Source organism: Peromyscus maniculatus, chromosome 6, assembly GCF_049852395.1.
Source record: "Peromyscus maniculatus bairdii isolate BWxNUB_F1_BW_parent chromosome 6, HU_Pman_BW_mat_3.1, whole genome shotgun sequence".
Classification (NCBI taxonomy): domain Eukaryota; kingdom Metazoa; phylum Chordata; class Mammalia; order Rodentia; family Cricetidae; genus Peromyscus; species Peromyscus maniculatus.
Window position 1 is genome coordinate 87,696,475 of NC_134857.1, and position 27,996 is coordinate 87,724,470.

Here is a 27,996-nt window from a genome sequence, read left to right on the forward strand (position 1 = left end):
ATAAAAGAGTATAGGCATGTTTAAGTAGGAATCTGGCAAAGAGCATATCCTCAGTCAAACTGTTTAAAATGGTAACAGTGAATATATAAACAATATACTTCTCCTTCCTGTATGGGAATGAAAAAGAAAAGAAAAGTTAGTTCTATACAAAACTTTAATAACTCTAGGAAAGAAAAAAAACAACATAGGAAGCCTATAGAAACCATTAATTTAAAAAAATACACCATTGAAAATCTATAAACAGAGCACATGGGAAATAAAATCATTTACATACCTTTATCATCATGAATATGACTAAAAATATAACAGCAACACAATTCCTTAACATAGGTCAAAAAGCCAAAACCTTCCTCTCCTGTACTCTTCCATGGAATATCACTTCTGCCTACTGCAACCAGGTTCTTTCTATCCTTTCCCAGGAACTAGTAACAAACCCAATTTTATTTAAGAATATGGCCCAAATCACACTCAGTTCCCTGGCTGAGGGTGGTTAGCAAACTAAGTGTACATTAAATGTCACTGAGTACCCAAACCTGCCAGGTTTTTGCTGGTAGAAAGCCTCCAGAATTCCACCTGAGCACCAAGATTGCAGCTTTGAAAGGTTGTGGAGAAATAGAAGAATTAATATTTGAAACTTTGTTATATTTCTAGCAGACCCTTGCTAAAAAAAATAAAAGATACATATCAATATTATAGATGATAACTTGGGCAGAAAAATATAATCATATTCTCCATCATATAATTCAGACATAAACCACATTACATAAAATTCCTAATCTTGACAAGGCATTTGACATGAGCTCAAAATAAAAAGGCTATTTCATTTCAAATTAGAAGGCCCATACTAGCTACCTGCAAAATAATAAAACTAAATATACTTCTCCCTTATCCCACTTCTCCCCATTCCCAATAAACAAATACATTATGCACATACATATACTTAAATCAAGCACAAATAAGCTTTCCTAACTTTTTAAGTTAGTTTGATTTTATCTCTATACTCACGCAATAACCACCAAACAACTTTAGCTTGCTGCAACTCGGTACACAAGAATCTTCACTCTCAAGGCCCTCTAAGAAAACTTCAACTTTTTTGATTTTCTAAGACAGGGTTTCACTCTGTAGTACAGGCTGCCTAGAACTTTCTATGTAGTACAGAGTAACCTTGAACTTAAGATTCTCCTGCCTTTCAAGTGCTGAGATTACAGGCATGTGCACCATGCCCCGCTAAGAAAAAGTTCTAATCCTAAATGGATGTAAATTGCCTGGGTTCCAGAAGAGGTTAAAGTTCTAAAGAAAATTTCCCTAAGTATCCAAACACTTACATATCCTTTCCCTCCCTTCCTCTCTCCCTGTCCCCTCTCAGGTATTTCAACCTTGTAAGTCAGAAATAACAGGAAAACTGGTTATCTTTACTTTCTTTCTTTCTTTTTTTTTTTTAAAAAAAAAAAAAAACTTTATTTTATGTGCATTGGTGTGAAAGTGTCAGATCCCCTGGAACTGGAATTATCGACAGTTGTGAGCTGCCATGTGGGTGCTGGGAATTGAACCTGGGTTCTCTGGAAAAGCAGCCAGTGCTCTTAACCACTGAGCCATCTCTCCAGCCCCCTATCTTTTCTAGCTCTGTGTATTACAGGGAAAGATAATGGATAAAATGTAAAGTCATTCATCCCAGGAGATCTGTAGCTCTAACAAATAAGCTATGTCATCAGCTGACAGGTCATTCCCTATTTCCAGTCTATCATCAGTTCAAAAACAATAATGGACAAAACTTCTGTCTGATCCTTGCTCCACCATTTACCAAATTAACCTTTAAAGTTTTATCAGTTATGCAGGCTTATTAATGAAGAATCTCTCTGTGGCCTAAGAATTTATTAGAAGAAAACAAAATAGCTCAATCTTCTGGTCTGTTATAGGTCCACTGTGAAGATTAGGGTAAGTGGGAGACAAGAGAGAAAACACCAAAGTTCTGTCTGTATAAACAACCCTGAAGACAGAATGCAAACTGTTCATTATCAGGTGGTTAGTTACTGTCAAACCAACCCCCACCCAGCTTTACTCTGACTCAACGTTCCTAAGATTGATGAGTATCTATGAAAACATCAGAAATAAATTCAAATATCTCTACTGTGGTTTAAGAGGTGGAGATTACCATTCTGCCTTTGTAAAGGCTAAAACTGAGTGTCCAAATGCTAATCCTCTAATAAAACAGAGCACAGAACCAATGCTTAAGTGCTCCTAGTAAATCTTACTGCAAATTTGTATCCTGGGGCCTTTAGTGAGTTTGTATCTTAAAAGGCCCTAAGATTTTAATTTGCTAAACCATGTTTCCCAAGATTTATTCATACCATGGCACATATGGAGCACATAAATATTTTACAACACAACCAAGGTAAGACATAAAACTGCAGTACCCAACCAGTGGCCCTGAGAAGCAAAAAGGTCAGGGTCTAACCAGCCATGGTGGCACACACCTTTAATTCCAGCACTTGAAAGGCAGAAGCAGACAGATCTCAGTCTGAGGGCACCCTGGTCTACACAGCCAGTCTAGGCCATCCACGGTTACCTGGTGAGACCCATATCTCAACATAAAGAAATAAAATCAGTGTGTCTATACACCTTGAAGTTTGTCACTATACCTCCTACCCAACAGAGGAAGTTCTCATTAAACAGGCCAGTCTCAGAATTATCAACCTCATAGATGAAAGTACTATCAGGGAACTTTGGGATCAAGGATTTCCTGGGTATACTTCAAGTTCTAACATGATGATAAATGGAAACATAATAGCAAGCCTATAGATACTTTTTTCTTTCCTTTTTTTTTTAACATTTATTTACTGTATGACTTTATGTGTATAGACATGCACATGCCACAATGTATATGTGGAAGGCAGAGGACAACCTGTGGGAGTCAATTCTCTTCTTCCATCATGAGTCCCAGGGATGGAATTCAGGCTGCCAGGCTTTGCACCAAGAACCATTTCACTAACCTACTAAGCCATCTCAGCAGCCCCCCAATAAGATTTTTTTTTCCTTTCTTTTCTTTTTCTTTTTCTTTTTCTTTTCTTTTTTTTTTTTTTTAAGACAGGGTTTCTCTGTGTTAAGTCCTGGCTGTTCTGGAACTTGCTTTGTAGACTAGGCTGGCTTTGAACTCTTAATAGGATTCTTAATTCAGCTCAACAACAAATTCTCAAACATATGGTAATATTTCTTAGCACAATAAATTCCCTTTTCTATAACTCAGAAAACCATATACACAGTGTGTTGGTTAAGCATCTTTAAACTCAAAATAATAAATATTTGACAGTAGTGACATAATGTCACAACGGTAAAATTTCTTACCATAAGTTTGTTTCATGTACAAAAATAGTAAAAGTATTATATAAAATTATCTTCAGAGGGATAGAGACACAGCTCAGTAGTTAAGGCCAAGGTTCAGTTCCCAGCATCCATATGGTGGTTCACAACCATCCATAACTCAGTTCCATGGGATCCAATGTCCTTTTTTGATCTCAAAGACACCAAGCACATATACAGTACAAAATACATACATACATACAGACAGACAAAATACACATATATAAAATGAGTAAATTTTAAAAATTATCTTCAGGCTATACATATAAAGTATACATAAAACAAATGAATTTTCTGTTGACACTTGGGTCCCATGCCTAAGATACCTTATTATGCATATGTTAAAATACTTCCAATACTAGGTATCCTGGATAAGATCAACCCTTTCACCATAGTAAACAAGCTTAGATTTAAATGGCTATGTTAAAAATTCAAGCTTAATTGGTATTAAAACATCTACTTGGAGTAGTAAACCTTTGTCCACCATTAAAAATTAAAGATTATACATTTGGCTCTGGATCTCAATTAGAATTTTAAAGATACTGGTATCTCAATTACCAAGTATAAATAGGTAGAACATTCAAAACAAATTATTTCATCCAACTTGAAATATGCCAAATGATCCCCTTCTTTGTTAAAAATGTTAAATATTTTAAACCTTAATGTTACAGATATAACATTCTCTTTAAAAGGTGTGTGTGTAAAACAAAAAGCTTATAAACAATTTTCTCTTGAACCCATTTTCACCTGTACCCTCCTGATATTTCCTACTACAATCTACATCACTATCAAGAAACCCTCATCTTTTCCTACAATGCTAACATTTGATACCCATTCAGAAATTCACAGTACATATACATATACACATAAGAGGTGTTGCTGCTCCATTTTTCCTCCTTTCTAGAAAATTCCATAGCTCAGATTAGTTATTTATTTTTTAGAAAGTGATAGGTCAGTCACATCCACAGAATACAAAGACTCATCCTAGCTGACCTCACTCTACTCCCTCAACTTACCCCCAAGAAACATTTAACTGAGAGGTCACTAATCAATCAAGGAATCAATAAACAAATTCCTTAAAGTCAGCTGAATTTAAAAGGATATAAAACATTCCATTCATGCATTACATTAAAAATAGGAAACATAAAATTATCAAAACAAAAGGGGCTGGGAGTGTAGCTCAGCAGTAGAGCACATGTTTAGTATGTATATACATGAAACCTTGGGTTCAATCCCCAGAACCAAATAACAAAAACCCCAAACCCTGGAAGTTAGAGCTAAAATAAGAGAATGAAGAAAAAGCAATAAACATTATACCAAATGAGTTGGGGGTAGGTAGAAAAACCAAAAAAAACGTAAGCACAGAGTATTCCTACTTCTCTCTTCATCAATATGTCATCTCTAAACCCAGAACCATATAGGCATATAACACAAAGATGTTTCCAGAGTACAGACTTTTTTTTTTATTTTTTTAAAGACAGGGTTTCTCTGTAGCCCTGGCTGTCCTGGAACTCACTCTAGAGCAGGCTGCCCCCAACTTACAAAGATCTGCCTACCTCCACCACCTTCTGAGTGCTGGGATTTAAAGGGTGTGTGCCACCACTGCCATTATAGTATAGACTTTTATATAGACATTATAAAACATTGACTTCTTGCTATCACACAATGAAACAAACTTTTTTAAGTAGATGTTTACTTAAGTTCTACTATATGCCATTGACTAGAAGACTGCAAAGCTTCTTCCATTCTTATTTTAAAGAGCATTCAGTTAAGAATGCAGCTCAATGGCGTAGGGCTTGACTACCACTGCACCAGGGCCTTGATCCAATGTCTGCACGTATGTGTGCTCACACACCCACTATTTAGATTTCAGAAGAATTCCTTTAAAACATTTATCCAACAGTTCCTTCTCATGTAATCTCATAGCCCCAAGCTTTCCCTTCACAGAATTTACCAAATATGTAATTTAAATTGTTAATATCTATTTTCTCACTAAACTGTAAACTTTATGAGGGCAGGAACTATGTTTATTTGGCTCAGCACTATTCTTGACACATAGCATATTTTCAGAAATACTCAAATGTTAGCTCAGTAAATGAAAGAAGGTTCAGTCTCCTTTTTCTTTGAAAAAAAGTTATGATTACTTTCCTTGTAAGAAAACTGTAGTCTTCTTGTAAGAGTATCATAAAATGAAGTGCTATTTTTCTCCAATCTCCACCATAAGACATGTTTCTGAGTCCACAATAACTTTTTTAATGATGCGCGTTTCTACTCAGATGAAAATGATTCAGTTTCAGGTAAGTCAGGTGAGAAGCTGTTATTAGTTCTAGTGGCTCACAATACAGACACCTTCCTTTAAAGTTGAAGACTTGCTTGAGAATTACAAACAGAAAGGTTCATTTCATTCACAGAAATCATTCCTTCCTCCTAGGCTGGATATATGACTATACACAGACATACACAGGCTCTTTCTACTTCTCTGGCACCTGCTATCTCCTCTCTTCCGTCTCCCTGTTCTTTGTACCACTGGCTGAAAGATGGAAAAGCAAACAGTCTGACCATCAAAGGACTACAATCAAGTAAGAGCTTAACAAAAGAAAATCTAAACAAGCCACTGGAAACAAAAGCTTAGAAGAAAAGTCTTTGTAAAAATGAGAAAGTAAGCCACATAATTAAGATTCCTTCTTGCTTTATTAGCACTGTCAGGAATGTCCAACTGGTGGGAAGAGTAATAGCAACTTAAATTGTTGGTACTTAATCAAACAGGCTAAAAATTGAATCTGTTGAAGCAGCTACCTTACCTACTGAATGAAAATCAGAATGTACTATAATAAATCCAAACTTTCATTTGTGCTATGGTAATATGTGACAACTGTAAACTATTTTTTATTTGAATATAGTAATCGGTTGACTAGAGCTCTAGAATCTGAATAAAGCCTTACTTAGTGACAAGAATGGTATATCCCCTCCAAAACAAGGTTATTGATGTTTATAGACTATAAGCAATCTTCAATTATTTGTCTCTTAAATTTCCAGTGAACTAACAAAAATAATACTTGATAAAATCTTTATTTGATGATCATTTGAATGGTATTACTGTCCACTTAAACAGTATTACTTTTTCACTACATTTAATTATCTAAAATATTTTTTTTTTTTTTTTTTTTTTGGTTTTTCGAGACAGGGTTTCTCTGTGTAGCTTTGCGCCTTTCCTGGAACTCACTTGGTAGCCCAGGCTGGCCTCGAACTCACAGAGATCCGCCTGCCTCTGCCTCCCGAGTGCTGGGATTAAAGGCGTGCGCCACCACCGCCCGGCTATCTAAAATATTTTTATTAAGCATCTAGATGATCCTTCAGAGCTGTAAGTTCCATATGGAAGTTGAAGAGGTGGTTTAGGAGGAAATATGTTTAAATCAAAAGGTGGGTGCCATATATGGTTAATAAATGGTTCTTGCACTAAGCATTTGCCTGAATAATGAACTCTTGGCTGTTTGGGTGATCTTTTTTTTTTTTTTTCCCCGAGACAGGGTTTCTCTGTTTAGCTTTGCGCCTTTCCTGGAACTCACTTGGTAGCCCAGGCTGGCCTCGAACTCACAGAGATCCGCCTGGCTCTGCCTCCCGAGTGCTGGGATTAAAGGCATGTGCCACCACCGCCTGGCTTGTTTGGGTGATCTTTAAGAGGATAAAAAGGGTTTTCTAAGCAGGGAATGGTGGCATATACCAGAAGACTATAAAGCAAGTTTGGAGTTTAGTGTGGGCTAGTACAGTATGAACTATGTCCAAAATAAAAACCATTTTCTCCAATATAACCTCCCTTAAAATCTTTCAGAATGTTCCAACTATTATTATTCTACCCTTCACTCTTCTCTACTTTCAAACATCTACTGATTCCTTAATAAAGAAAAACCCTAAACTGAAAGCTTCAATTTGGTTCCAAGATGCACACCTTGATACTTTCCAAATAAGCCTTTGTGCAAACTTTGCCAACTGCTATAATTCCAGCAGTGTGCCTTCTCTGACCAGGTCTACTTACCATTTACAATCTGACTCATTCAATACTCAATGGAACAACTTTCCCAAGTTGTGAAAGGAATTTCATCTAACTTCCTTTACAATGCTGGAGACTGAGCCCTTGGCAGCACAGGCAATCACACTACCACTAAGCTACTTCTCCAGCTCCCTGTCTAGTTTTAAACTGAGCACTCTAGGAGCTCACATTTCAATTTTCTCTAGTTTGAAAGATCAAATGACAGTATGTTACAGAACTACTTTCCAGGAATCTATAACATAGGACTATATCACCCCAAATACATACCAAGTTTAAGAAAAGCACAATATTCATTGAATATTTTCCCTTTTCCTCAATAGAGTCCTATGAGACAAAAAAATACATAAATAAATAATAGTGTGTATGGGTACAGGAGAAACTCAGTATGTCAACATCTAATAACGTAACTGTCACCACAATGTGTATTTAATTTTTTCTTTTAAATTTTCAGACAGGTTCAAATGAAATTGCCCGCCTTGGTCAATTTCATGAATTACGGAATTTGAATTCTGTACGTAGCCCATGCAACCCTCAATTTTGCCTCAGCCTCCTGAGTAGGTGGAATTAGACACACACCAGTTTTCAGATAGCTGTGCACTTTTTGTATAAAGTATCTAATTCATATATTTATAAGTAAATTCATATATTTATTTATACGGTCTTTTGTGACAGGGTCTCATGTATAGCTCAGGCTAGCCTGAAACACTCTAGTAGCTAAGGATGACCCTGAACTTCTGAACCTCCTACTTCTATCTCCCTGGTGCTGGGTCTACAGGCATGTGCCACCATGCCTGGCCTAATATTTTTTAGGGAGGTGGGCTGGGATGGGGGAGAGGACAGTGTTTCTCTGTATAGCCCTGGCTATCATGGAACTTAACTCTATAGACCAGGCTGACCTTGAACTCAGAGATCCACCTGCTGGGATTAAAGGCCCAGTTGTCTAGCCTAATCTAATCTTAATCTTCACACAACCTTTAGAAGCTTTATCTGTAGTGCCCGTTTTTCCAAATGAGTATTAAAAATCAAAGAAATACAATATTCAGTAAATAGTAAAGTTACAGCTCAAACAATCAACACAAAACCTCCCATTCTTTATATTACCTTTACTTCTTGGCAAGTACCAACAAAATATAAAAACTAACTTCACTGAAATAGCTATAATTTTGTTTTAGCTCAAAGTTGACCAAAAAATGTACTAAGAATAAACCCGCTTCCTAAAATTAAAACCACAACCATTATCAGATATCACCTGCTACAGTGTAACAACAATACAGCTTCCAGAAGATGACGAAGTGAATAAATAAATAGCTTTAATAATTTTCTAGTCTCCCAGTGGCAAATTCCCTTGAGCCATAGACTAAATCCATTTTGTCACAAATATTCACTCATGTTGACTCACATTTAACACTTGTGTTCTTAAAAACAACAACGAAAAATTACCAAGTTACATGGGCTCAGCTTTTAGAATGTTTAATGTTTTATTACTAGGGGAAAAACTAGCATTGCCTAGAATCACTAAGGAATACAGGACAAGTCGTTTTTTAAAAAGATGAACCTCTCAGGGCTGGAGGTTAAGACCGCTGGCTGCTCTTTCAGAGGACTGAAGTTCAATTCCCAGCACCCACATGGAAGTTTATAACCATCTATTTGTAACTCCAGTCACAGGAGATCTGATTCATCTTTCTGGCTTCCTTAGGCATCAGATACACATATGGTAAACAGAAATAAATGAAGACAAAAAACAACAGCAAAAACAAACAAACAAAGCTAAACACGAATCCCTACAAAACAAAAAACAAACAAACAAAACCCAGAAGGACAAACCTATGGTAATACCTGAAATTCCTATACGCTGACCCAGGAGGATCATCCTGAGTTCCAGGCCAGCCTGAGACTCCCATACACTGATCCACTCCAGCAGAAGCTATTGTCCTATAAAATCTTTCAGTACAAAACCATCAGCAATGAGAACTTAGTAGCCGGGTGTGGTGATACATTGCCTACAACCTCTGCATTCAGAAGGACAAGGCAGGACTGTTAATGGCTTGAGACTAGCCTTGATTTTATAGCAAGACCTTGTCTAGAAAACAAAACAAAGACAAGACTACACTACAAAACCCTAAACTTTAGTGAGAACTCTTTAGGGATGGATGTCGAGAGTGAACTAGGATCAGAGTGACTGTCTGGGCTGCTCAGAAGGGGGTTTCCTAGATTTTTAAAGATTTATTTTCATGTCTACGAGTGTTCTACCTACATCTGTCTGGTGATATTTTATTTGTACTGAAATGTTATTTTAGTTTTATGTTAATAAATAAAGTTGCCCTGGGGTCAGAGCTATTAGAGCCATAGTAAGAGCGTGGTGGTTAGAAGAGCTAGGTAGATTTCTGTGTGTTCAGGGATACAGCCAGTATTGGAGACATACGCCTTTAAGACCTGGAGGGCGGTACTTACAGGCAGTGATGAGGCAGTCATGTGGTTGGGTTTACAATCAATGAGAAGGCAGAACAGAAAGATTATTTAAACAGGGACACAGGAAGTACCTCCCTCTCTCGGGGAAGCTAGGAGCACTGCAGGAGGTAAGATTTTATCTCTGAGCTCTGACCTCTCGGCTTTTCTCTTTTACCTTGGCTCTGTGTTTCTTATTTTAATAATACGATTGGTTACATCTACATCTGTCTGTTCACCATGTATACACAGTGCCCATGGAGGCCAGAAGAGGGCAACGGATCCCTTGGGACTGGGTTGTGAGCTACGATGTGGGTGTTGAGAATGGAACTTGGATCCTTTGGAAGAACAGCAAATGTTCTTAACCACTGAACCATCTTTCCAGCCTGATGAGATCTTGGATTTTTCATTTTAAAACCAGGACAAACTGACTATTCTTTTTTTTTTTTTTTTTTTTTTTTTTTGGTTTTTCGAGACAGGGTTTCTCTGTGTAGCTTTGCGCCTTTCCTGGAACTCACTTGGTAGCCCAGGCTGGCCTCGAACTCACAGAGATCCACCTGGCTCTGCCTCCCGAGTGCTGGGATTAAAGGCGTGCGCCACCACCGCCCGGCCAAACTGACTGACTATTCTTAAGGAATAGATGCACCTGGATGCTTGACAGCAAGCAGTTCGCCAAACTTTCTAGCCATCTTCCTGCTCTTGCTTCCCCCTAAAAAAAAATAAATCACAAATTCAGTTGTTTCTACCTTATACAAGCCCCAGCTAGCATAATAAAAACTAATGAGTCATATAATATTTTTAATAATAACCCAATTTCAGGCATGAACTAAGGACACTTTAATAAGGGTTTATTTTTCCCACTAACAAACTTCCTTTTCCAGACAGGATCTCACTATGTAGACCAGGCTGGCTTGAATCTCATAATCCTCCAACCTTATCCTCCAAGTGTTGGAATTATAGTCACGTGCACCATACTTAACCAACTTTTACAGCATACTATTTTTTACAACTGACAAATCTACAAATCTAGACAGAAACAAAGCCAAAGTGTGCTTCTCTTTGGTCTATACAACTAACACATGTTCTTTTAGTGGGGAAAAGATCAGTTTTTTTTCCTCTAATAGTATGTAATCATATATCCTTTAATATCGTTTTTAAAAGTGAAAGCTCAGAATGTCTTTCTTTCCATCTCAAAGCTAGTCAGATTTTAATGTTATTTAAACACACCAAGCTATAAATTGTAGGAGTTTGCATTATCAAGTATACCAACTTCATGCCTAAATTCTACAGCTGTCTAGTAAAGTCCTCTGAAGCCACAGCAATAGGATGACTCACCAATTGGTAGGTGTCTTAAAATCTACAAACAATACGTCCGAGCCTAGATGAGAACATATGCATATATCCCAAGAGAGGTACTCATCCTTTAGCTAAAAGAGAAAAAGAGGCTAAGAACTGGTCAGTAGAATAGAACTTGTTTTACAATGGAAAAAAGAACTGGACCTCTACAAAGAGACATAATCCATGCAGATTTTTACAATGCACCCATACATACTCTATATTTCACTTTTCACTTACCAGGAAGGGGTTAACAGAATAGGATTAAAAAAAATCAATATTGTGACCCCATCTTGAGTAAAAACTGACAGTGATAATTCTACTGAGTTCATTCCTTAAAGAAATGTGAAGTCAGAGTCACTAGAAAAATAAATCCATATTTAAACCCTCATTATGTTTAATGACTTGATGTCAGTTTCCTTTCAAGAGAAAACTAGTAGTTCCTATTTGAGAATACTTTACCACTCACTCTTATGTGGAAACTGATACCAGGCCATAGTTGGTAAGATATGGGTTTATAATATGGAATTAAAAGAAACTTACCCTTTCCCTCTGTGCAGCTCTGACTTTCAACCCAGTTTCTATAGAAACAGGAGGACAATGCCAGTGCCAGAAGTCTGGCACTTAGAACTCATCTTTTAGTTGCTGAGTAATAAAGCCATATCCAAAAGTCAGCTATAGGTTTTGTCAGTAGTTCCTAAAAAGAAACCCAGGAAGAAAAAAAAAGATGTTTAACCAATTACTGTACTTTAAAGGCTACCTTTAAACTTGGCAACTAAAAAAGTAAGGAGAGGGATTCAATATTGTTTTTTAAAAAAAGTTTATGTATGTATGCACTTCAGTCATCCCTAAAGAAAAGCAAACAAAACAAGGGTGTCTCAAAACAACAAACAACCTACAACAAAATCCCTGATCTACTTAATTCTCCACTAAAAACCAATCTCTAAGGGTAAATCAACCTCTCATACCATAAATGTATCTAGATCAAAAGCAGTTTCTTAAACTTTTGCATGCTTGTACATGGTGTCAGGGCTCAAACCCAGTGCCTCCCACATGCTAGGCAAGCATCAGCCAAATTTTAATGTACCCATGAGTTACCTGCAGATCTCCACCAGGTCTGAGGTGAAGCGCTACAATTCTATATTTCTAACATTCTTCTAAAGGATACTAATGTAATGCTATTAGGCTGTGACCACACTTTTGGCAGTTAGAGATCCTAAAAGTTAAACAATATACATACTGTACTGAACCATAATTATACTGATTTTTTTTATTTTTGTTTTCTAACAATTCTTAAAAGGTTTGTATTTCTGAGTATGTATAAACTTTGTCTTTAGAGCAGTGGTTCTCTAGAGATGATGATGATGGCAGCACAGTAGAATCACCCACACACTTACAACAAAGGAGGCTTTGCAGAGTCATTCTATCTACCCCAATTCAAATCAATCTGAGAAAGAACCTTAGCTGTTGGAATTAAAATTCCCAAAGTTCCTGAGGGGTTCTTACATATAATCAGGGTAAAGAACTCTGCTACAGAATGAAAAAAAAAAAAATTAAGAAGTACAGTTTACTGGTGTGTTTCTATAAACAAAGATATGATGGCAGCATATCCCAGCACTTGGGAGGTAAAGACACGAAGAGAGAAGTTCCAAGCCACCCTTGGCTACATGGAGAGTTCTAGGCCAGCCTGGGCTACAAGGGACTTTGCCTAAAACAAACAAAAAATTTTACACTGAACTGTAAGATACTCATTTTGGGAGACAAGTAAAACTATTAATATTCAATTTCTACATACTAAAATACAATTATATGGGATAATACTGATTTTTCAATATGTACTAAAATATGTAATAAAAATACATAGCACCTCATTGTTAACAGTAGAACTATCATAAGCAAAATTTAACATAGGTGCACTAACAGGCTCATCTATAAAAAAAATCATTAAGTCCTTTTCCTGGGTAAAAAGAAAATCCACTGGTTACCTGAGAAATCATATTTACACAGTTTATACAATTAAAAAAAATCTGTTTTGCATAGATGACACCCATTTAATAGAAAGACTCTTGAGGTTTTTTTTTTTTCTTTTTTGTTTTAGAGATAGTCTCATTACGTATTCCTGGAAGGCCTGGAACTTGCTATGTAGACCAGGCTGGCGTCAAACTTAAGAGATCCACCTGTCTCTGCCTCTGGAGTGCAAGGACTAAAGGTGTTTACTACCATGTCCAACTAGACCCTTTAAATTTTAGGATGAAAATTTAGTTTGATACCACTAAAAAATTTCAAGTTATGAAATACAGAAAGCACATTTCAGAAACTATGTATGAATACAATGAAAATTGCGATGACAATTTAATAAAACAGAAACACTATCAAGCAGCAAATGATGATGATGCACCAGGGGGAAAACCATTCTAAAAGCACAGGGTGGTCAGCAGTTAAAAGCCATAAGAAATAAAACCTTTAAAAAAAGGAAGAAAACCTGTATGACTATAAAGAAAATTAAGTGAAACTTCAATGGTATAGCACATACTTAAGCATGGGAGAAGCCTTGGTCTGATTTCCACAAAATAAAGGCACTTGCTATGAAAGTCCAGCAACCTAAGTTCAGTCATAAGATTCCACATGAAGGTAGACAAAGAAAAACACCCCCACAAAATTGTCCTCTCACCTTCACATGTATGCCTACACACATACCACACACACACACACACACACACACACACACAAATTTTTATGTGATGGATGTTCTGTGCTTATGTCTGTGCCTGGTGCAGGAGGCCAGAAGAGGGCAGCAGATCCCCTGGAACTGGAGTTACAGATAGCTGTGAGCTATGTGGGTGCTGGGAATGGAAGCTGTGTCCTCTGGAAGATCAACCAGTGCTCTTAACCATTGAGCTTTCTCTTCAGCTCCGATTTTAAAAACAAACAAACAACAACCAAAAAAAAAAAAAAAAACAGTAAACAAACCCTATAATCATAATCTCTAGAGAATCTGAAATGCTAATTTTCCTTTGCGTGCGGGCACATGCGCACGGGCACACACACACACAGAACTGCTTTCAATTCTTAGACTTCAGTCATATTACTTTCATATTAATATCTGGTAACTCAAGGATCCCTCAATAAGCTTGTTATGTTTTACTTAACCAAGACATATAACTTTTCTTGTGTCACTTTAGCATTTCGTGTGTGTGTGTGTGTGTGTGTGTGTGTGTGTGTGTGTGTGTGTGTGTTGGGTTTAGTGTCTGGGGACCAAACCCAGGGCCTTATGCACTCTATGGCAAGTGCTCAGCCACTGGACTACATCACCAATCCTTGTTGATGAGGCAAAATTAAATACTAAGCAAGAATGAGTACCTTGAAGAAATAAGAGATTATAAACTGCTACTTTATGATAATTTTCTTCTGCTGTTTCATTTTGAAACAGGGTTCTGCCACGTAATATTGCAGAAAGGCCTTGAACTCTATCCTGCCTCCCAAGAGCTGAGATTAGAGGCATGTGCCACAGTATCTAGGACTTAGGTAGTAATTTTAAGTTATTTAGTTCTGTTTTGTTTACTCCAACAATTGCTTATCTTCTAGAAGCTCCTCTTCTCCACTCTGAAACAGAACCTTTTTTTAATCTCCTACCTACACTTTTTTTCAAGTACCATCTTCTTTTCTCATTCATCAAGCATATAACCCTTGGTTTATACCTCAGCACTCTACGCTCTCAGTACAGTGTTATTCAACATATAGCCCATTGACCAGAGAACAAAATACAGCGAAATTATCTGAGAAACATGTAAAGGAACAAACTTCCAGACCATGCTAGTCCCAACAAATCTCAAAGTAGAATAAATAGAGGAGGAGCAAAGAGCCTATTTCACAGACAATATAAATATTAGTACAGTATCATTTGTAATTAATTGCCCACACATTTTTCTCAAATTTCAGCTTTAATCCTATCCATGGCCTCTAGAGGAAAAAAGTAGCAAGGCAAAATTAATTACCTTGAGAGCCCTAGACAGGACAGAGACCTGGTTAGAACCCTGGGTCCACAGTATCAAATTAGAATGTAGAAAACTTAAATGAGGCAATGTGTACACAGCACTCTGCAGAATGCTTGTTGTAAAGTATTTATATTTAGTAATTGGCTGCTGTCAATAAGCTGCAACTGAAGATCCATCTCCACTCCCCACCTCCTCAAATTTGTTTGCTCTTTGGAATTTCCTATTTCTGCTGACCCAATCATCATACTACTTTTCCTGTATTCTTATTCATGCGTGTCTGCCTGACCTGTCCATCACAAACTCCCTCTACCATTCCACATCCTCTTTTAACTCTTTTGTTAAGCTTTTCTTAACCATCCCAACTTCAGAAACCTATTCATATTGTCATATCCATTACCACCTGCAAAAAAAAAAAATCCTCAGCAACTGATCTGTTACATCTTTCCTATTATCTTAAACACTACTAAACTTTTCCCTGGTGGCTATTTATCTCTTTATACCTCATTCCTTAATTACTGAATAAACTGTTACAGTGGTAGAAACTACCTGATACTTTCTCATTCTCTACTCTCAGAATCTTGGTTCCTAATATATAGCCAATATTCATATTCAAACTATTAAAAACTTCAGCTGGAAAATGATTATAGTCACTTGAGCTGAAGCATAGCAAGTACTTTAAGTTCAGAACCTTTCTCTCCTGCCAAGACTGAGCTTGTCTGAGGTTTGAAGATACTGTCATTCAATACATTTCTGTTAAGAATTTAAAAGTAGGAGGCTGTTAAGAGCACCGACCTCTTCCAGAGGACTGCGTTTCATCTCCCAGCACCACACAGCAGCTCACAACTGTCCATAACTTTAGTTCTAGGGGACCCAACACCCTAATACAGACATACATGCAGGCAAAAACACCAATGGACATAAAATAAAAAGGAATTAAAAAAGCAATTTAAACTAGATCCAAGTTATTAATTAGATGCTGTGAAGCCAGATATGGTGTCACATGCCTGTAATCTTAACACTAGAGAAGCAGAGGCAGGAAGACCTTGAGTTTAGACCAGTCTGGGCTTCAGAAGCAAGAAGACTATCTCAAAAAGGCCCAAGTAAATATAAAGCTTGTAACCAACCGATTCAAGCTATGGAAATAGCAATTTATAAAATCTAGGTTGTTTTACTTAAGGCAATACTTATTTTCAATTTTAATCATCACTGCTAAGCTTTTAATAATGAACTCAAATTAATTCAGAGATGTCTCAGAGCAATATGCTATATCTAAATTATCCTAAAGATACTGGGAAACCACACAAATAAATTCAAAGAGCAGTTTCTACATTTTAAAATCAAAACATTTTATCAGTTAATTGTCCTTCAGTATAGATAAGAATAATTTCATGAATACCATAGTTTCAAAACAGTGTTGTTATACTGTGTATCTTCCCATTTTGCATACGGTTTTATATAATACATTAAATGCTGACTTGAAACACTCTTCCCTCATTATTGAGATGAAGTCTGAAACTTCAGAAAGTTAAATATGTATAAATGCATAAGCAATGCAATATAATCTTCCTAAATAGCCAGTTATTTAAAATATTTGACTACTGATTGATAAACTACTTAAAAGACTAGCAAAAGAGAAAATACAACAAAAACTGGCATTCCAACAGGTATAAACTGTTTAGATATGCAAGGTGAGCTCAATTAGTAAAGCCTAAAGTAAAGCACCTCACAAGCAAACTTGGGTTAAAAACACTTATAAATAATACACCAAGAACCTGAAAAGGCCTGGTTTTCTTCATTTTGTCCTCACTGTATCAGTGTTTTAAGCAGCGTTTTGGTTTTTTTAAATCCAGTATTTAAGCTGTGCAGGTAAACCATCCATGGAGCCCAAACCAACCATGGGGGAAAAAGTAAGCCAGTACAGACAAGCTACTATAGTTACCAGATTCCCTAAATCTTATGGAAGAAGTTATGAACAATTCCATTCAAAATTTCTGATCTCATTTAAAGCAAAGTGAGGAAGTTGTATGACATACAAAGAAAGATTAATGTGCACAGAGGACCCTCAGGCTACTAGGATAACTGGACAATAAAAATGGCTAAGACTTTTTAACACTGCCTATTCATTTCCCTCAAGGTGCGGTTGCCTCAATTTCATAATCTCTTTGAGGAACAAGAAAAAAACCATTTGGATAAAATATCTATAATTCTCAATTAAAAAAAAAATCCTTGAGTGTTTTGATAGCCATAAGTCCTCTTGCACCATTAATCACAATAAAAGGTGAACAGCAAGGTTAATGGCAAATGTCAAAAATGTAAGACACCAAGGCTCAAGTCCATAATCAAAATGTTAACACTTAGGTCCCACATTAAAATATTTTTCAGATGATAAAATAGACTCAAAAATAAAATACAAAATAATTATCAAGAACAAAGTTGCAGTATTTTGTAAACACCTAAGTGAGAGGAAGATGTTTGTTAACAGCAACAGTGTCTAGAGACTTCCAAGCAGAGAAACATAACCAAAACATTAAATGCCCTCACCCTAGGAATTGTATTTTTGACTTCTAAAAACCCTCTTACCTGTTTACAAGTTTAAACAGCTGTTTACCACTGGAACACCACCTTGCAGAGTATAACCGTGGCATCCTTGGTTGATAATCACCTGTTGCCTAGCAATCATCATCCCGCATGGAGACAAGACAGCACTAGGGCTCTTCCATCCGAGGTTAAAATTCAAAACAAGCCCAAACAAGCCTGCATGTCAAGGTGGTCTTCGTCTGCAACTAGTTAAGTTTAAAACTGGCAAACAACCATGGTATCTGAAGCCAAAGGTGCAGAATTGCTGGCTTCCTCTTGAACTCCAGCGTTGTCACTGTGCACTGAAGTATTCTGCTGCAAACTGGAGTTTTTCTCCTGTACTGGGAACAGGCTTCCAAAGCTCAAGAGCCCCTGTACAGGATAATGCAGGAACTAAAGGCAAACACTTTCTCCTCCTTAAGGATGCCTCCATTTTTTTTCCTCACAATCTGTACTACCAACCGAAGTGACTGGGCCTGAGTGTGCGTTCGTACCTATGAAACCGTCACGATGCATGCACATCCAAGGCATGTGGAACCACAGGTCAAATAAGGCACAGATACCAAGTAACGGTTCTAATTACAAACGCTAGCTCTCAGGAACTCTTCATCCATTCAGAACTAAACCCATCACTGCATAACTCTGGTAAGAAGCCCCTGGAGACGGAGGAGCTCCTCAAATGTGTCAGGAAAGGCTTTATTAACATCATCATTAATATTTAAAAAGCAACCGGAGCATTTCTCCTTCTTTTGGCAATTTGGTGCAAATGTTAAAAGTGCAAGATAATGCAATTTCAAACTTTTCTTCAAATTAAAAAATGAAACTAAAGCCAAACGTGATGGGTGAACAAAATAAATCAAAACTTAAATTTCAGGAACTCCGGCTCTTCAAACCAGCAAAGCCCCAGACTCGTGCACTGTGGTGAGACTTAGGGTGCTTGCCCCGGCTTCTTGCACGCCAGCAAACAGCACCCTCATCGTGTTGAGGACCGAGAAGCAAAGGATCCCCTTCGCTGCAAACAAAGGGGGTCACTGTAACACTATGATCCTTCAGAATTGACACACCGTGATAGTCAAAATGAAATTGATGGTCTCCCTGCTTCTTGCTCAAAACATACAAGATCTGAGCAGCAGTAAGTACCCCCTCCGCTGCAAACAAAGGGGTCAAGGTTTGCCGTCAATTCACTTCCAGGCAGAAAAACATTTTCCTCAAAAGAAACAATTTATTTAGAATAAAACAAAAGCAGCTCAACTGTGAGCCCATGTTTGAGTGACAGCTACTTTTAAGCTGTGTGAGCCATAAAAAGGGTTTTCCTTTACTTTTCCAGAAATCTTGTGTACACAGCACAAAGCAAAGAGGTCATTTTTCCACTTAAAACACCGGCATTGGCATCACAATAGCAGATACACAATGTTAAGCTGCCATTTTAGTAAAATGCACAAAATACTAAACAGATTAGCTTTCTTCCATCAGAGGCCCATGTAAACTCCACATAAGCCACAACTTCTCTTCAAAAAGGTCCATTAGAGCTTTGAATTCCGTATCTTCATCCGCTGTTCACCAGTTTTGCTTGCGGGAGGGGGAAAAAAAGGTTATTCAGTACAAACGTTTACAGTATTAAAAATATATATATTTCCCCTATGCCATTATAGATGAACATAGTATTAACAAGACCTTCCTGGATAGTCCACTTTAACTTCAAAAAGCACCAATAATATCCACTGGCACAATCCTTGAAATGAATTCACTACATGAATACACAAATAACAAGTAGAACAATAAAATCTGATTTGTATTTTTTTTAAGACTGTCATCAAGGATTATAGGACTGAAAATATCCTTTATCCTCAAAAAACTGACTAAACGCATGGCCAAATGTTCAGGAAAAAGCAAATTTATGACCAATTTATAATTAACCAACATCTCCTAAATATAACTAAAAAAGTGTAACAATAGAAAGATGGAGTTTAGACAAACTTTCAATCCCTCTATGCTTATTTTGTAATTTAAATGGAGACAAAGACTCCTTGGCTGTAGAAAGGGGTCAAAGCTACAAAGCCATTTACAAACCACCTTTATCTATGTCACCAAAGACAGGTGTTACTTTCTGTTAAGAATACACATATCCAATGTGCTAAACAGTCAGAAAACACTTCAGTACTCATACTTTTCATTTCTATTCAAATTATACACATAAGAACTCTTCATCAAACTTAACATTTTATTGTTGTTACCTGAAATCATTTCCCACTGTTAAGGATATCATTCTAACTAGAAAGTTAACAGGGCTTAATCTGGTTTTTGTTCTCATACCTTTCTCTTATTTCAAAAATCAGACAAACACGGGGAAAAAAATCCAGAAATTGTCCCCATTTTTGCCCCTGACATAAGTCATTAAGGCCCTCTTCCATAGGAGATCTCATAATTCTGTTACTACTGAAGTTTTAGTAAATGGTTCTTATATGGACACAAACTACAGTTCAAGCTGTGCCTGCAAAATGAGCAATTTTACCAGCAAAAAACAAAAACAACAAAAAATACCTTAATTAAAAAAAAAAAAGAAAAAGTAGTCAGTGAACATAGTTTTTAAATAAATCTGGAAATGTCTGACTCTGAAAAACCTTTTACTACTTTGTAGCAAATGATCTAAGTGAGTCAGTCACAAAGAAAGAATATAACCTTCAAAATATAACAAAAGCTTATGTAAGCCAGAGGATGTACATTTTAAGGTTAATTCTAAAAAAAAAATTATCTTCAGTTTGATAGTGTACAAGTACACATTAAAAATTTAGGTTTCTGTATGAAAAATTCTTTACAGGAGGAATCCCTATTACAACCAGCAAAATACTACTCCACAATTAAATAGAACCATTTGCTAGAAGCTGAGTGATTGCTTAACTTTCCATAAACTTTGAAGCTGTGATCATAAAGTCTTAATCTTATTTTTACCAGTATATTTAATACATAAATAGCATACTTAAGAAATTTTCTTTCCATTCATTTTAGCAGTTTCTGGAAGAAAAAAAAGTTAAAGTACTAAAGTTATTAAAGAAAAAAAAAAAAGGGGGGGGGGAATGGGCTGTTAAAATGAGTATCCAGAGAGGCCAAAAGAGGGTGTTGGGGTCCCCTGGGACTAGGTGCTGGGAACCAAACCTGAGTCCTCTGGAAGAGCAGCCTGCATGTGGTACACAGACATACATGCAGGCAAAACACCCATATGTATAAAATGTTTTAAAATTTTTTAAAGAATATGCAGTATGGGATTCTGATACAGCTAATGAGATTTAGAAACAGTTTTAGACTGCTTTCAATCAAATTCTGAAGGTTTAAGTGGCTAATTGACAGATATTATGAACCTGCATAAGAGTGGGCAACACAAATATGATGGCACTTTGTAGGTAAGCACCAAACTAATTTACATAATACATATATTTGGAAATGGCATCAAGCCATTGTTTAAAAAACACTGAAATACTAAATGATCAGATCTAACAAAAGGTAGCAGTGTCAGTTAAGGGTTCAAACATGGAGCAAAAATCAGTACTTTTCAATAAGCTGTTAACAACACTGTTCTTACAAAAGGAAAACCATCACACCCCATTTGATTAATAGTGAAATTAGATGTCACAGACTTCACTCTCTAACAGCAAAATCATTTGCCCAACTATCTTACAAAAAACCTAAAAGATTAATGGCTATAAAATGATTTCAACTGGAAAAATCTATCTACCTAACTAAAAACTTTTACTTAAACCCATGTACACAGACTACACTTGCATCAGCTTCTGACTAGATGTCTAGTTCATGCCAACTACTGTTTTTGGAAACAAAAGACACCCAAAGTCTTAGTTGTAGATTTCAGGTATTTTTCCTATAGGCACACCAAGAACCTTTGTGCTCATAAGCCTAGTACATTCTTTTTCTCAAAAGCCTCCAGATTAAAATAAAAATTATAAATACACAGTGAAAAAACAAAAGTATGATGCAGTAGATGATGCGGCTCTCGGACTGACATGAATTACACACCTGTCACAATGAAAAATTAAAATTATGTAACATTTCTCTGGGTTATTATTGATGCTATTTCAAATCTACCAGCTTTGATAACAGAAAGAAAACAGTTGGGCTCTGCAAGGCTTTGAGTAAGTCACTTTCACAGAATAGAAAAGTAACCATGATCCAAAAACTCAAGTTCTTAATCATAACTAAATACTGGGCCCTACTTGAAGTCCTCAGTACTTATATTGAGGAAGAAAATCATACTTAATAATGGCCTTAGAAATCACAAGTAGTGGCAGAAGAGCACATAAAACAAACAAAAAATACCACTATAAAGTAACCAAAGCCCTTATTAAGGATCAGATGTCATATCCTCCTCAGCTTTTTATTTTGGGTGAGGGGGTGTGGGTTCTGTGCAGGTAAGTTAAATTATTTTAAATACAGGCACCTGGGAAATAAAAAAAAAAGACTTTCTAACACTGACATTTTAAACCTCTACAGCCAGACAGCAGTCAAAATATTAAACACTAAATTTCAAAGATATTCAAAACACTGTGGACAATGTAATACCACTACTCCTGTTTGAATATGAAAATAAAAATTGAAAGAATTTTCTTCAAATATATCAAGGGCATTTTACAGTAGCCTTAAAAAAAAATCTGTAATTTAGATGTTTGATTAATGTCTACTAAGGGGGGAAAAAAAGGAATATATACAAGCCTGCAGACAACTCTTCTTTCTATTACTGAAACCAGAAGTTTCTTAAATGGATACAAAAAACTTCATTTTGCTTTTGAAGTATACACAATTAGAAATGTATTTGCTACACCTCTCAAAGTCAAGAAAAACACCACTGTGCACCTTACCAAAAAAATTCTCATTTTAAAAGCACTTACTCATTTCTTGCAGACCAGCTTAAGATATAAATGGTTTGTAACCAAGCCTCAATTTTTACCAATTACTGCTACAAACACAGGATACAAAACTCAAAAACTAATGATATGTTAAAGAAAACTTTCCAGGAATAAACTATTTAAAGAAAAATACTCAATACCTGATTAAAATAATTGAACTTTGCAATAGTTGATCAATGCTTCTAGTATAGAAATTATGCACCAATCAAACTATTTTTTCAGTACAGAAGGCTCTTTTCTCCAAATTATGATTCTAAAAATTGTGGGTTTTATTATTTTGAGGATTTTTTAAACTGAAGACTGAAAAAGAAAAAAAAAACCTGAAGGAAAAAAAAAAGTAACTCCTAATTAAAGCAAATCCATCTTCTTGCTACTTTCAGGGAATCCCTTTCACTTAAAATAATAGCTAAATTGCCCCAATATCTATTTTAAGGAGATTTACAAAAATATAGATATAAAAAAATCAACTAAACTAATTGAAAGAAATTTATCTGATGCTGTATCCCATTACATATCACAAAACAAGGAACCATGTCAAAGTAGTAAATACAAGTTACACATGGACTTTAGGACGCACCACGGACAATGATCATGACCAGGTAATCTTCTTCAGATTTGGCCAGTGCCTTGGCAGGGGAATCCAGGAACTGCTGAGAGAACTCACAAGGTGGGAAGGCATGAAGAACCCCGGTGTTTTCCTTGTCTTTGTTGCCTCCCACAGGGAGGCTGATCACCCCAGCTGCCTGCTTTTGCTTTAAATAGGACACAAGGTTCCTAAGTGGCCTCTGAGTAGAGGTGGCAGTGTCTGATGTGGCTGAGGAAGAGGAGGATCGGCTGTCAGAACTTCCAGGTACAGCCAGAAGTATAGCATAGCCATTGGGCCCTGCCACTTTGATGCGACGAGTTACTTCATCCAACTTGGGCTGGTCCAAACGGAGACGCTGAGTGATCTTGAGCTGGGCTACTTTGCCTCCAGTTGAACCCTCTACAAGTAGACTGCTAGCAACTTGGAGGTCACCCTGCAATAGATGCATGTTGGAAGGGAAGTTGCTGTTCTTCAGTAGAAGCATGCCCTGCCAAGCCAAACAGAGTTTGGGAGAGGATGCCGCCACAGGAGCTGTCCCTCCATCCTGCTTCTGGGAAGGAGGTTTCTGCTTTGATGAAGAAGTGCTGGCACTGGGGGCATTGCCATCAGACCGTTCTTCCTTTTTCAGAGGGTTTTTTCCCTCTGTAGTAGCAGCTGTCCGGTGCTTCCTATCCCGTTCAGCTGATGCAGAGTTTTTACGGTCTCGCTTGTCACTCTGGCTCTTCTCCAAACTGCCCCGTCTATCTCTGATTGGAGAGGGCCTTTCCAAAAGAAGACGGGAGGATCGATCATTGTCACTGTTGTAGCGATCTCTGTTACTGCTCAGTTCTGGACTTCGGTCAGGAGTGGGAGTGCAGTGACGTTTTCGTGGCCGGTCACTCTCAGGTGATCTATCCAGATGCCGTCCTCCACTTTCCTCAGGCAGCCTTCGCTTCCTTGGCTGGTCCCTGCTGCTGGGCAAATCCCGATCACCTCTGTCCCTGTCCAATGACCAGCCATCCCTCCTTCGATCCAAGCTATCCAGTGGCTCATAAGCAGTCACAGCACTAGCTGCAGCACGAGCACTGCGTTCTCGAACTGGTGGTGGGGGTGGCACCCAATCGGAATCGGTGTAAAGGTCCCTATCTCGATCTCTGTATAATAAGGGCGGTGTCCTATCCCGAGCACTCCTCAAAGGGTCAGGTGCTCGATGTCCAAAAGTATCTGTCACTAGTTCATAATGAGTCAAGGGCAGAGGCTGAAGATATTGCTGCTGATAACGATGTTCTGTGTCTGCAAAGTCTACTCTAAGGCGACGATCTGGGCCACCAAGTGGGAATCCACGCATATGGGTCCAGGCAGCATGAGCTGCGTCCAAGCTTTCATACTGTATATATGCCCAACTATCACCTTTTCGGTAGTCTATGGTTCGTATGGTGCCAAATCGATCAAATTCTCGTGCCAGGGCAGCAAGAGGCACCCAAGGTCCCAGGCCACCTACCCAAAGTCGGGTAGTGGGTGTGGCTTTACCATAACCAATCTTGATTGGATTCCGAATTATAATTTTGCCAGACATTGCTAGCTTGGCCCTGTGAGACATGTCTAGATTCTCAAATTTGAGAAAACCATAGGTACTGGTCTGGCCACGAGAAGGCCTCTTAATGTCCACTTCTGTGATGACTCCGAAACGATCAAAAGCCCTCCTCAGATCATTTTCTGTCACAGTGATGTCTAAGTTGCCCAAGAAAAGTGTCCGGTTGGCACGCTGATCATCCTCGGGTGATATCTCATCCACTTCTCGGAAAGGAGCAGCACCTGCTCCAGCTCCCACCCTTGGCTCCAGACTATAAGCCGGGCGCACTCGGTCATAGAACGGATAGTCTCGCTCTCTCTCCAGCTCTCGGGGCAATGGGGGTGGGGGTGGAGGCGGCAGGCGGCCGAGAGCCAACTGCTGCAACCGGTAGTCTCTGTATCCCAAGGCAGCACCGCCGGGGGACAGTGATCTCTGACCTCCTCCTCCTGGGGCGTGCCTGTGGCTACCCACGGAGGTGCCGACCACGCTGGACGACGGAGGGTAAGTATCTTTGTCTAGCGGGGAGCGGCTGCGGCGCCGGCTCACATACACGGCTTCTATCTTCAGAGGCCGGTCATAGAGCACCAGGCGGCCCCGGGCATGCTTGGCCGCCCTCGCGTCCTCTGGCCTCCGGAAGTTCACAAAGGCTACCCGCTCGTCCCCGCTGCCAGAACCCGAGAGGTGACTGATTTTGACACTTACATCACCGAAGCGCTTGAACTCGTGGAACAGCCCGTCCTCCACCGCCTCGTCGCTCAGCTGGGACCCCAGTTCGCTGATCTTCAGGGTCTTGTACTCCACGCCGTCCCCGCCGCCAGGCGCGGAGGAGGCGGCCCCGGAGGAACGTGACTCCCCGCCTCCACCCCGGGAGCTGCTGCGCGACTCGCCCCCGCCTGAGGAATTTTTGGTGCTCGGGGAGCTGTAACTATGCAAGCGGCTACTGGAGCTGCCCCCACCGGTGTCATACTCGCGGCTGCCCCCGCGGCTGCTGGACTTGTCCAGGTGGAGGCTCCGCCGCGACCCGCCGCTGTCCGTCTTCCCGCTGCTGCTCCCATTGCTGCCGCCAGAGCCCCCTAACTTCTTGCTCCGTTCTCCGCGAGAGCCGGAGTCCTCGCCACCCCGGGAGCGTTTGGGCTTGACCGGCGAGCGCTCCTTGCCTTTCATGGTGGAGGGTCGCCGGAGGTCGTCTCTGCGGAGCTGACTAACCCGCCACCCCGCGCTCGTTTCACACAGCGGACTCGCACGCCGCCATCTTGGACTCCGCCGCGGCAAAGGCTCCCGCCCCGCAGACCTCATTGGTCCATTAATTCACTCTTCAGCCTTCTCATTGGAAAAAGTATTTGTCCGTCTTTACATCTCCCCGCGCTCCGGGAAGGCGCCCGCCTCGACGCTGTTATTGGGTTCCCAACGCCCGAATCGGAGTACCTCATTGGTTATATTCGTTGTCTGTCTTAACGGTTCCTCGCGCCAGGCCGTAGCTCCGCCCCTCGCACTTCATGGTCACCTGACCCAGAGCCCGGAGGCGTTGATTGGACAAAAAGTCTGCCCTGTAACGGTACTTCTCGCACGGCGAAAGCAGCGAGCCCACCTTCTCTTCCCGCTCATTGGTTTGCGACCACGTCCTGTAAACCACTACTCGGGAAGTCTGGACATCAGTGCTGGCGTTTTTCCTGGGCGCTTGGCTCTCCCCGATCTCGCGAGAGACGAAGAGCCCAACTCGCTCACTCTCCGGCTCTCTTTCGACCCCAGTCTTCCAACTTCTCCGGCGGCTGGAGGAAGTTTAAATCTGATTGGATGACGACCAGGAAGCCGATAGGGCAGAAGCGCTGTCCGTCACTTACTTAAAGGAGCAGGCCCACGAACTGCGGCGTCTGAAGGTGAAAGAGTGGAGACACGCGCTTGCTGCGCGACGTCGTCACTTAGCTGTCGCGAGATGGTGACAGTGGGTCCGGCCCGCCTCCCCGCGCTTTCGGCGTTCTCTCAAACATTTGTTAGCTCCGACGGCGTACTTGGCGGTGCTTCGGTCCTTCGAGTCTGGAACCTGCGGGCCCCCGCACGGTCCTGTCCGGGCGCGACACTGGGCTCGGTGGTCCCTCCGGCTGTCGGCCCTCGATCCCCCTTAGGCAGCCGTCCCGGGAAGTCCAGCCGACACCATCTTAGTTAGCAGCCCGAAAAGGCCCCACCCCCCGTGCGCGAGAAAGCGCCTGCCCCGGGGGTGTGCAGCTGGCTGGGGCGGTGAGTTCAGGGTTCACTGAGCCTCGGGTCACGCTGACGCCCTGGGCGGTACCGAGTCACTGCCCGCCCGCCCGCCCGCGGACACAGGAAACGGCGCCCGCCGGGGAGACCTGGCCGCTCGCTGTGGCCGCCCGAGGGCTCCCGGGGACCTGTGCTCCCCAGCCTCCAAGCCTCCTGGCTGGTCCGACCTGCAGGGCCACTGCAGCAGACCTTCCCTGGCGCCTGTTTTCGGTCGTGAACCCCTGCAGGGTTTGCATTTATAAAAAGAGCTGTGGAACGTAACGTAGCTGTGCTTATCTTTAATGTGTAATGCTTCTCACCGTGCGGGCACCTTACATTTTTTTCTGGTTTCTTCTACCTTAACACTCCAATTAATTCATATTGGGATCCAGTAACCTTGCTGCTTCCCTGGATCTACCTCCTTGAGTCCTTTAATCCTAATTGACTTCTAAACTGAACTCCCCCGACCCCATCCCTGTACCTTTATCGTGTTGGGTAAATGTGTGTAATACTGGTGATCATGAGATTAGACGGGTGGTCTGTACCACTGCCGTTTACCTTCTGGTGAAGGGAAATAGGCTTTATGCAGTCTCCCCAAGAATGTACCTAGGAGAGGTTGGGAAGATTTTGGTATTCACATCTTACAAGACTCCTGAGTAAAGGGTGTGTTTTAAAACAAGAAATTTTACAAGGTAACAATAATGCTCCCCTCCCTCCCCCCCAATCCAAACAAATCTAAACTTTTAAACCACTTGAAAATTAGATACAGCAACCTGGCTAGTCCTATTTCAACCGTTTTGATTTGTTGGCATGTAATGCTGAAATTGGTGAAATTCGGGCCAAAGTCTCTTGATCACGTCAAAGGGCTTGAAAGAAGCGCAACATAAAAATTATAAACCCCCAAATACTGTAATGCATAGACATACTTGTATTAAAAATAACTGTTGTGGGGC

General features: G+C 39.7%; 2 protein-coding genes across 9 annotated transcripts in view; one reads left to right on the top strand and one right to left on the bottom strand.

The window, feature by feature from the left end:
* Slc16a4 (solute carrier family 16 member 4) overlaps positions 1–6,837 on the top strand; it is a 21,479-nt gene extending 14,642 nt beyond the window's left edge. For all 3 annotated transcript variants that reach the window (XM_006979507.4, XM_015998161.3, XM_042279682.2), the window contains one exon: positions 5,789–6,837. In XM_006979507.4, coding sequence (XP_006979569.1) covers positions 5,789–5,940 — 152 coding nt within the window. In that variant the 3' untranslated portion in view covers positions 5,941–6,837. The remainder of the gene's footprint in view (positions 1–5,788) is intronic.
* Rbm15 (RNA binding motif protein 15) lies at positions 1,453–27,996 on the bottom strand. Of its 6 annotated transcripts, none has more exons than XR_013052298.1 (4): positions 23,248–27,996; positions 17,761–19,326; positions 11,729–11,882; positions 1,453–10,559 (listed from the first exon to the last, which is right to left on the bottom strand). XR_013052298.1 is itself a non-coding variant. In XM_006979506.4 (2 exons), exons 1-2 carry the CDS (start codon positions 26,102–26,104, stop codon positions 19,304–19,306), a joined length of 2,880 nt encoding a protein of 959 aa, XP_006979568.1. In that variant the 5' UTR covers positions 26,105–27,996; the 3' UTR covers positions 1,453–19,303. The 6 variants fall into 6 exon arrangements, 2 of the variants coding, with proteins under 2 accessions (XP_006979568.1, XP_042135617.1); XR_013052297.1 differs by having other exon boundaries at positions 1,453–11,277; XR_013052295.1 differs by having other exon boundaries at positions 1,453–11,882.